This window comes from Triticum aestivum, chromosome 1D (genome assembly GCF_018294505.1).
Source record: "Triticum aestivum cultivar Chinese Spring chromosome 1D, IWGSC CS RefSeq v2.1, whole genome shotgun sequence".
Taxonomy (NCBI): domain Eukaryota; kingdom Viridiplantae; phylum Streptophyta; class Magnoliopsida; order Poales; family Poaceae; genus Triticum; species Triticum aestivum.
This window is the reverse complement of record NC_057796.1, coordinates 480901634-480911893: the sequence shown is the minus strand read 5'-3', so window position 1 is coordinate 480911893 and position 10260 is coordinate 480901634. Positions and strand designations below refer to the sequence as shown.

At 48.3% G+C, this 10260-nt stretch overlaps 1 protein-coding gene across 1 annotated transcript; it reads left to right on the top strand.

Moving 5' to 3' along the window:
* Positions 1 to 2163: 2163 nt before the first annotated feature.
* LOC123183232 (protein MIZU-KUSSEI 1-like) lies at positions 2164 to 3637 on the top strand. Its single transcript, XM_044595999.1, has one exon. The coding sequence runs from the start codon at positions 2414 to 2416 to the stop codon at positions 3317 to 3319; it is 906 nt and encodes a 301-aa protein (XP_044451934.1). The 5' UTR covers positions 2164 to 2413; the 3' UTR covers positions 3320 to 3637.
* The last annotated feature ends 6623 nt before the right edge of the window (positions 3638 to 10260 follow it).

Genomic DNA, 10260 nt, shown 5'->3' with positions numbered 1-10260 from the left:
GGCGGCATCTTTGCCGCAGTGGATGGCGGCATATGCGCCGCATTGTTTGTTGAGGCGGCCGTTTCGGGGCGCTGATTTCTATTTAGCAACGATGATGGCGTCGAGAAGACCTTGGGTCGTGGCTTGGGCTTTGGTAGTTGGATCTTCCCGGCGTGTCCGAGGTGCTCTTTTGTGAGTTGTCAGGTTGCTTTGAAGTCGGAGCTGTGATGGAGCGAGTCCAGGTGGTGACGATGACGGGCGCTCAGTGGTCGTTTACGGTGGGCACAGTCGGCACAAGTCCTGCATTTTTCCCTGGTGATGCTCGTCGTCAAAGTCGAAGCTGTCAGTTGTTCATGCGTGTTGCCAACTGTTGACATGTGTCGTCGTGGCTTGTTTTCATTAGGGGCGGAGCCAGGATTTAGACATAGAGGGAGCCAAACGACGATGGTGAAGCCAAAAAAAATTGCATCACAAAACTACCCAATAGTTTTGTATACGAATATCATTCATATTTCACTTTCCCTAGACACACAGTTTGTATATGCCGGAGGCAATGTCTAGCTATAGCTAAATAGGTCAATAATGAAGTTGATAGTCAAACTACTCCGAAATCTAACTTGAAATACCGGGCTATAAAAAATGTCATAAGGAAATTTAAAATGTACAAACAAGAACTGTCATTGTATAACAAAACAATTGGCTTTTAGCTTGCTTTTATATAGGTTTGAATTAAAAATCATCATTGGTTGTATTGTGAAATTTTGTTTGTGTATTAGGGAAAATACCTAGAGAATAAAATCCAGCCCTTCGTTCCCTCTGCTGTTAGGTCAAATACTCGAAGTTGAGATCGGCCGGTCGTCGTTGGCATGCACATGATTTCTAATGATTGTGATGCAACAAAATATGATGTATAACGTTGGAAGATGAGAATTGGGAGAGATTAGCAGATGGTGTGATGTATTAACCTTGGCTAGTTCGTTGGCTGAACATGAAGAATTAGCCAGTGAATCAGCCGCATGCGTCGCCATGTGAATCAGATCGATAGGGATTAGGGAGAGCAGAGGCGAGCAGGCGGCAAGGGCACGGGAGTACAGGACGGCGGCGGCGTAGCGCTAATCCGCACGCGCACGCTAATCTAGCTTTCCCAAGGACATTAAAACGACTCACTAATGGGCTTTTACATGGGCCTGTTTCCTTTTTTCAGAATTCACGTCAAGATAGGGGGGCCGAGTACTTGCTCCGCCACTGGTTTTCATGTCGGTGGCCAGGTTGTATCGGTTTAGTTGGTTTTTTATTAATTAACCGGGCAATTCTTACTCCCTCTTAATCAATAAAAATGACTAAGTCTTTTGCCTCGTTTAAAAATATATATTCCCTTGTTCTGAAACTCCGTGAGCGACACCCTAAGTCGAATGATACAGACATGAATGTGTGTCTATATCGAGGCATCGACCACGCTGGTATGCTCGTTGCGATCGCTAATCTCCATTGTACGCAACAATATGTCATCATGTTGGTTCAATAAGGATTGCTCCTCCACTGGCTTTTCTAGATGCCACAGTGGTTGAAATTTCTCGATATTGTCCATCTCCGACTTGAGCTACAGTAACACAAGGACTATCGATATTGCTCATTCCATTTTGTTTAGGCCTGATGCGTGAACACATTGCTTTGGGAAAAATATGCTTGAATAAAAGAATTTGACGACAGGTATCATGTGACGTAGATGATTGAAAAAACAGTAACTTCTATCATAAAGAAGAAGTCCTCCACCATACTTAAACAATCTTAACTAAGTAAACTTTTTCTCACCTGTCTGCTCTTAATCAATCTTAAGCAGTAAACTTTTTCTCACCTGTTTGCTCTAACCTTTCACGAAAGAGCAGACAACTTGTAATCTTCAAACTAAAATGACAATACTAGCTTGAAGCTTACACTACATTTGAGCCTCATCAGCCACTAAAATTAACCCCACATACCAAACCAAGCACCCACTCCGAGGCCAACAAACCTCTCCTGCAATGTCACTCTCACTGCTCTCCGCTCTGCTTTTTTTCTTAACGGCAGCCACTCTCTTCATCTCTTCTCAGCCGTCCATTATCTCACCTGCCGTCGATTTCTCCCGCCTGCCACGGCCTGCGTCCCTGTCCACCATTTCCTCGCAAGAAAACAAGCCCGGGATCAGAGCTCCAGTCCATTCCAAGAACAAGAAGCTCTCTCTCCTTCCTCCCCCCTCTCTCTCTTCTGCTTTTGGTGGGGGCTCTGCTCCGCTCACTGCTCACCACCCCGCCCAGTACAAAACCACCAGCGCTAGCTACCTTCACAGACAAAGCAATAGACCACTACTGACTGGATACAACACTCTCTGCCTGCCGCCGTAGCGAGTGAAGCAGAGCGAAGCCATTGCCTTGCTTGCTCTGAGCTCGAGGTCGCCATGAGAGCCATCGCGGCGGCGAAGGGCCCGCACGGGCACGACCCGATGTCGTCCTCGAGGAGGCACTTCAGGTGGCCGGTCCTCGGCAAGAGCGGCAGCCGTGGCGCCGGCGCGGCCAGCGGGGACGAGGGGTATGTGAAAGGCTCGGAGGCCGAGGAGGAGGAGGAGGAGGACGAGCGCGCCATGGCCTTCTCGTCCGCCTGCCCCTCCTTCCACTCCGAGGACTTCGTGTCCCCTCCCAAGAAGCCGGCGCCGCAGGAGGAGAAGCAGCCGAAGCAGCAGCCGCAGCAGAGGAGGAAGGTGCGGACGGCGGTGGCGCGGCTGCGGTCGGCGCTGTCGGCGGCCGTGTCGGGGCGGCGGCGGCAGGTGGGGCTCGGCGCGCGGCTCACCGGCACGCTCTACGGCCACCGGCGCGGCCACGTGCACCTGGCGTTCCAGACGGACCCGCGCGCGTGCCCGGCGCTGCTGCTGGAGCTGGCCGCGCCCACGGGGGCCCTGGTGCGCGAGATGGCGTCCGGCCTGGTGCGCATCGCCCTCGAGTGCGAGCGCGCCAAGGCCGCCGCCACCGGAGGCGGCGACGGGGGCGGGAGGAAGCTGGTGGAGGAGACGGTGTGGCGCGCGTACGTGAACGGGAAGAGCTGCGGGTACGCGGTGCGGCGCGAGTGCGGCGGCGCGGACTGGCGCGTGCTCCGCGCGCTGGAGCCGGTGTCGATGGGCGCCGGGGTGATCCCCGCGGCCAGCTGCGGCGGCGGCGAGGGCGACGTGATGTACATGCGCGCCCGGTTCGAGCGGGTGGTGGGGTCCCGCGACTCGGAGGCCTTCTACATGATGAACCCCGACAGCAGCAGCTCCGGCTCCGGCATCAATGGCGGGCCCGAGCTCAGCGTCTACCTCCTCAGAGTCTGATCGGCCGGCGGCCCGGCACGGTGGATGGTCGTTGGTCAACTAGCGTTTCTTTCGGTTTTGTGCATTCGGTTGGTGGAAACGGGTTAGCCTTCAGGGGGCGTTTACGCTCGTTGGAAGCGTAAAGTGGTTGTGAACCAAATACTACGTTTTGTTGCTTAGCCATTTGCTAGTGTTGGATGTAATGATTCTGTAGATTGAGATGAATAGTTTGGATGGACTCCGGACAATGAACTGGAGTGGTAGTAGCTCTACCAGTAGTACCATGCATGTTGTCATTGTATCGTCAATAAAATAGTATTATCATTCGGGCTTCATGTAGTTTTGGCCTTCATTTTGTTATATGATACAGTAATATCTTAGGGCCTCTTTGATTCAAATATCTTGTTAGGAACTTCGACGGACTTGAATCCTTTGGTAACTCTTATATGTTTCATAAAATTTATTTGGTTTTTCTTAATGCAATCAAGAAAACCAAAATCTTATAAGATTCAAGTGGACATGACATTCAGACCCTGAAATCGACTCAAGGGTTCAATAGTGACGACTGCATTTTTAGGATGCTGGTCCTTAGGGACACGTGCATGAACACTTTCCGACTGGTTCATTGACAAGGTCAAGCCAACTTGGGTAAAGGTGTGGCGCATCGACGATTCATCCGCGGCGGTAATAGTCATTCGATGGTCCATGGTCTTCATGTAAAAAAAATTATCATGTATTGGGGTCTTGTATTTATGGTGAATCTTTTGAATAGATTTGGATCCTTTACGAAAAAAGTGAACCAGTACGTTTCATGCTTGTCTTTTTTATATTTTGAGTTTTTAGAATCATGTGAACCAATGAGGCATTAATTCAAATTTGCACGTTATAATTGTAGAAGTCCTTATCCATTGGTCGGCAGTCAGAAGTGCAGAATGTGAAAACACGTCACGTTTGTGGACTGATAGGCAGGTACTCCCTCTGTAAACTAATATAAAAGTCACGTTTGTGGACTGATAGGCAGGTACTCCCTCTGTAAATTAATATAAAAACATTTAGATCACTAAAGTAATGATCTAAACACTCTTATATTAGTTTACGGAGGGAGTACTACGTCCATGCAAAAAAAAAGACAGGTACGTACGTAGCAACAAGTTTTCTCCACCCTTCTCAAAAGACTCAAATTTTACCACTTTGCGGTGGGCCGCCCTCGCTCTAGCATTCAGCCTTTTCCTTTACTCTCTTTTGCCGTCCCGTTTGTTTACTGTGCGTCCTGTCCATTCGATTACCAATCACCTGCTCATGCATTCGCTCAAAAAAAACCCTGCTCATGCATGCTCAAAATCATTTCGAAAAAAACAAGGTTAAAAACTCAAAGACACAAAGACTCGGTCTCGTCGCTTGCGGTGATCGAGCATCCTTGTATGCAAATGTGCTCTTTTAGATTTAGGTATGACGGCAACTCCCCTCTTTCTTTAATGTTGCCTCAGCGACTGCAGAAGACGATGGTGGATGGAGTTTTGGCGTGGCACAAAATTCTGCTGGGGTGAAATTCTGGCTTTACTTCTTGTGGAGTCTTTGCTGCAATATTGCAAGACATCTACGACGTCTCATGTGGTGACATTATGTATGCTCCATGTGGTCACATTGTGTGTACTCTTTGTAATCCGTTTTCGAATGAAATATATGTGGTTACATTTAAAAAAAGAGAGAATAACGGGACACACGACCAAAGCTTAGGCACCAATGCTTGAGAAACCATGGACCAACAAACAAATGCAAACCATGGAGTACGTCGGTCCTTGAATGGCATGTGGAGTGGTCGAAGCTCGTGGTCGCTTGTGACACAAAGACGACACGGGCCGTGGTCCCTGCGGCGAGGGGCACTCGACATGGATGCATGCCTAGCCTCTATACCTACGTACTAGTGCCTATGGCTACTGCCTAGTCGCATTTTGTTTGCCATCCCGAGGCAGCACAGCACTGCGCTAGCTGCATGGCAGAAGCCGCCCATCACTCGCCCGGTACCGTCGCACATCACTCGCACAGTGCATGGCTGCACCTGCAGAATTCCGGGATCCCTATGCGCCAGCCGGCGACAGTGCCAACGGATCCACGCAGCCCAGCAGCAGCAGCAGAAGATAGAAAACGATACTCCTAGATAGGGAGAGAAAAAGCAATCAACGGAGGCTCACTCATACTACCATCTGGTTGCTTTGCACGCAGGGACCCCAACAGGATCGATCGATCCATCCATCCATCTCAAGTTTTTATGCCGCCGGCCGGTGTGTGTCGCTCGCCGTCACCGGTCACTGGATCGTGTGATCTGGGACGGTGGAATCCCATCATTACGGCCATCATCAGAGTCGACTCACAGCGCCTGGTGGAAAAAAGCCCTTTAGTCCCGGTTCGCAACGGCCTTTAGTCCCGGCTGTGCAACCGGGACTAAATATGCGCGACTAAAGACCCCCCTTTAGTCGCGCCTCTTACGGACCGCGACTAAAGGCTTTAGTCCCGGTTCTTGTGGCTGACCGGGACTAAAGGCCCGTCCACGTGGGCGCCAGTGGTCCGTCGGGGCGGAGGACCTTTAGTCCCGGTTCTCGTGGCCAACCGGGACTAAAGGCCTCCTCCGCAGGTTTAGGGTTTTAGCCCCCCTAAACCTGGTTTCTTTTTAGTTTGGAGTGTTTTATTTTTTTTATATTTTATTTTGTGTTTTATTTTAATTTTGATAAAGTTTCAGTACACATATTCTACGCTACTATATACATGCATATGAAATTTCAAACAAGAAGAATTCAAGAGGAATATATAATATATATTCAATCTCGGGTGACCATATACAACTTCGAACAAGTTTCCATACACAATTAGGATGGATGACCATATACAACTTCGAACAAGTTTCAATCTCGGGTATGCATATAAATTTCTTCGTCCTCGGTATAGTGTTCTCCTTTAGGATTGATGACTTCCCTCATGAAAAATCCTGCTAATTCTTCTTGAATGGTCGGAAGCGAGCTTCTGGACTAAGCCTCCTCCGCAAGTTATCCGTCGCGTTCCGCACGCTATCCGATGCCTTTCGCTCAGAGGGGTGTCTCCGGATGTTCTCACAAACATAGTATCCACATAGATTGGTCCCCGGTGGCTGCTTATCCACATTAACTAACCTTCTGAAATCTAGCTCATGTTTGAATTCACCGACAATTTCTTCTGAGAACCGTCTCCAAACCCTACAGGGCAAAGAAAATTAAATGAACAAGGGAGTTATTAGTTACTTGATATTAGGAAATGAACGAAAGAGACCGATCGATATAGAGCTCAAATGATTGAAAATAATTACTTTTGCAGCATTTTTCTCATGTCGGCCCAACGCTTTGGATCCGAATCCATAGAGTCCATGATTATAACTCTGGAGGTGTGAAGTTCAATATTTAGCAGAATCCAGTGGAACCTGCGGACACGTTACATGCACAATCATGCATAACTCATCGATTAGACATACCATGCATGGAGTAAACAAAAGAGAATGGGCACAAGAGAGAAACACTCACCCAAAATGGTAAGGAAATAGAATATGACTTTTGAGTTGATGCTTTCTAAGAAACTTGTACAAGTCTTTCTCCACGTCTTCGGGGTGATGTTGTAACACATGTCCATTAACGATATGTGGGTCAATGAACCCAACATCATGGATGTTTCTTATTTTGCATTCCCAAATCTTCAATCTGCATAATAGCGTACGCAACAATATAGTTAGGACAATATATATATATAGTGCAGGCAATGAAGAACGAGATGAGGTAGAAATAAATCACTTACAGAACGTAGCAACTCAGCATAGATTTGTCGAGGTCGCGCAGATTGAACAGCTGGAATAATTCACTCATATGAACTTGTACAGAGTACCGTTTGGTGTGATGCTCATCTGTAACATCCGCATAAACATATTCTTTGTCGGCCCATGTTATGAATTGCTTGTACCAACGTAGCAGATTTCGCATTTGTGGTGGTAGACTCTTTTCCCGCGCAGGCTCGACGAGAGGCCCATTCCGCACATATTGTAATGCTATCTCACATACTGGCGCATCCTCAAGGCCTAAGAAGGCACGAAGAGTCAAACCCATCTCGGACGCTTGTTTCATGGCACTCGCTACAGTCAATCCAAGTGCTGCCGCAGCTGCTATGATCTCGGGGTCCTCTTCCGGACCGGCTTTCACTATGAGCGGGGGATCGATTGTTTCTTCTGCATCCCGAGCTGGTCAACTTGTTTCCCGCTTTTTTTTACTTTCTTCTTTCTCCTCCTTCAATATTTTTGCTTGCCTACGAAGTTCATGTCCATAGTCGTCAGGCATATTCAGCTCGGCTTGGGACGGTGTCGTCAAAAAATCCTTAGCCCACTTCTTTTGCTTCTCAGTGAATACTTGCTTGGGCTCAGGCTCTTTTATCGCCTTCATATCCGCCTTCCATTTCTCATAGTCGGCAGACGCGGCCAATTTGGTTTCAGCTTCACTAAGTTCCCAAGGCCTTGGGAGGAGAGGCTTCAGTGATGGCTCCGGTACCCTTGTGGTCTTAGGTACATAAGGGTCCGGGTTAATAGTCCAGGAGCGGGTTTCCTTGCTGTCCGCCTGCTTCTGCTTCTTCGCCGGAGGTGGATTGGGGGGCGTCGTACCCGCCGGAGAAGGATTGGGGGGCGTCGTACCCGCCGAAGGTTGTGGATCGGGGGACGGCGTCGAATGGCGTGAAGGAGGTGTAGGTGAACCACCACGACCACCACCACCGCCACCACCACCACCATCGGAGGGGGGTGGACTTGCTAGCCTTGGCGCCTCGCCTGGAAACACTATGTACTTCTTTTTCCATAGAATGAACTGGCGCTTGACATCTCCAAGTCTTCTCTCTCCTTCGGGTGTAAGTTTGTCAATCTCCAGGTCCTCAAACCCTTGGACTATGTCTTCCACCGTGACACGAGCATAGCCATATGCAATGGGGTTGTTGTGGTGGAGTGCTCTAGGTGTACAGGGTAAAGCACTGCCGCTAGCTACCTTCGTGGAAACGTTCCCCACGGGATAATGCAGATCACATTCTTTCATCTCCTTTACATCATCCACGGGGTAGTGAGGCTCCGGTGCACGAATCTCGATCATCGGTGCACTAGCACCAGGCGGGGCATCCGTGGAAGCCACGCTGCTTCTCCGCTGCTGGCTTCCGCGATCCGCTTCATGATCTTCATGCGGCCCTGCAGCCGATTTTTCTTTTACTAGTTCATGCACGGTCTGCTTCAACTCATGGAGTTCCGATGCAAACTTCGTCATAAGATCTGCATCCCGGTCCGTCTTTCTCTTACGGCTTCTGTAACAGTACGGGTCATTGTCCTGGGAAAACCCTACTTTCCACGGAACTTTGCCTTTGCCTCGTACACGTCCTCCGTGTTCATCATTCCCGAGGGCTGTTGTCAGTGCGTCTTTCTCTCTATTGAACTTGATCAAGCCCTCTTGAGCTTGGGTCATTGCGTCAATAAGGGCTTGGGTGGGAGCAAACTGTCTCTGCCGGTGAACACACACCCCTGTCTCCGGGTCTAGCGATCCCCCATGCCCGTACCACCAGCTTTTGGCCCTTGGGTCCCATCCCTCTGTACCTAGAGGGATTCCTCGCACCCTCAGGTCCTCCTCCATCTTCTGCCACCTAGGCTCCGAAAGGCGGTATCCTCCTGGCCCCATAATATGATGGAACTTTTTCTTACTCGCATTATCCTTATTTTTTTCGATATTTCCTTGAAATGCTCCGATTGCTTTTGCCTCACAAATTCTGGCCAATCATCTTTCAGTTTCTCATGTTGTCCATTGAAATCCGGAATCTTGCCCTTGTTGACATAGTCACGGGTTAAATTTTTCTTAAAGTTCCGGAATGCTTCGCCCATCTTCTGAAGAGCGAACTCTTTAACTAGCCTCCTCCTCTGACGTCCACCCGGAACCTCGTTACCGAATTCATCGACTTTGTTGTATTCCGGAGGTAGAATGAAATGTTCCATAAGCTTTCTCCAGCAATCCTTTTTCGTTCTCTTGTCGACAAAACTGAAACCAAGACGTGCCTTCTTTGGCTCCTTCCATTCCTGGACGGTGATCGGGACGTTGTCTCTAACAACGACTCCGCATTGGTTGATAAACTTTGAGGTGTGCTGTAGGGGCTTGCCGGTTTCACTGACAAACTCAATGGCATATGTTTCTCCTGTTTTCATCGCCTTGGATTTGCCACGCTTTGTCGTACTCGATCCGGAGGGCTAAAAAAAGAAAGAGAGTCGCGCGCGTTAATACATATGTATTCACATTTCAGTAAGTTTGTATCACGAGAGGCTCAATGTATATATATACCTCGCCGGAGGTGGTTGCTACTTGCAATTCGAGATCGTCGTTTGTTGACGGTTGACCTCCGTCGATAATGTCCGTTCCTTCACCTTCTTGATCATCGACAATCTCTGTTCCACCGTCAAGGTTCAGAAAAGAAGAGACTACATCCTCTTGTTGCTCATATTCTGAGCCCGGCACATAAGGAATCTCGTTGTTGATGATACCCATTAAATAACGTTCAGCCTCCGGATCCCTAAGCGGCTCGGCTCTATCGTCCGCCATATGTCACTCCTGCATGTAGTAAAAATTCTTTAAGTATAAAGGAATTAAAAAATAAGATTAAGGGGACATAGAGGAGGAGGAATTAAAAAATAAGATTATTGAGCACTGCCAAGTATTTTGTTTTGTTTTCTTTGTTTTTCTTTTTGGTTTTCATTTGGTTTCTTTCTTCTTCCTTTTTTCTTCTTTTTTTCTTCTTCTTCCTTTCTTCTTCCTCTTTCTTCTTTCTTTCTTCTTCTTCCTTTTCCTTTCTTCTTTCTTTCTTCTTCTTCCTTTCTTCTTCCTTTCTTCTTCTTTTTTTCTTCTTCCTTTTTCTTTCTTCTTTCTTTTGGTTTTCATTTG

Bases quoted from the DNA above. Each gene is read 5' to 3' on its own strand.
- LOC123183232 (XM_044595999.1), top strand. From the start codon at position 2,414: ATGAGAGCCATCGCGGCGGCGAAGGGCCCGCACGGGCACGACCCGATG.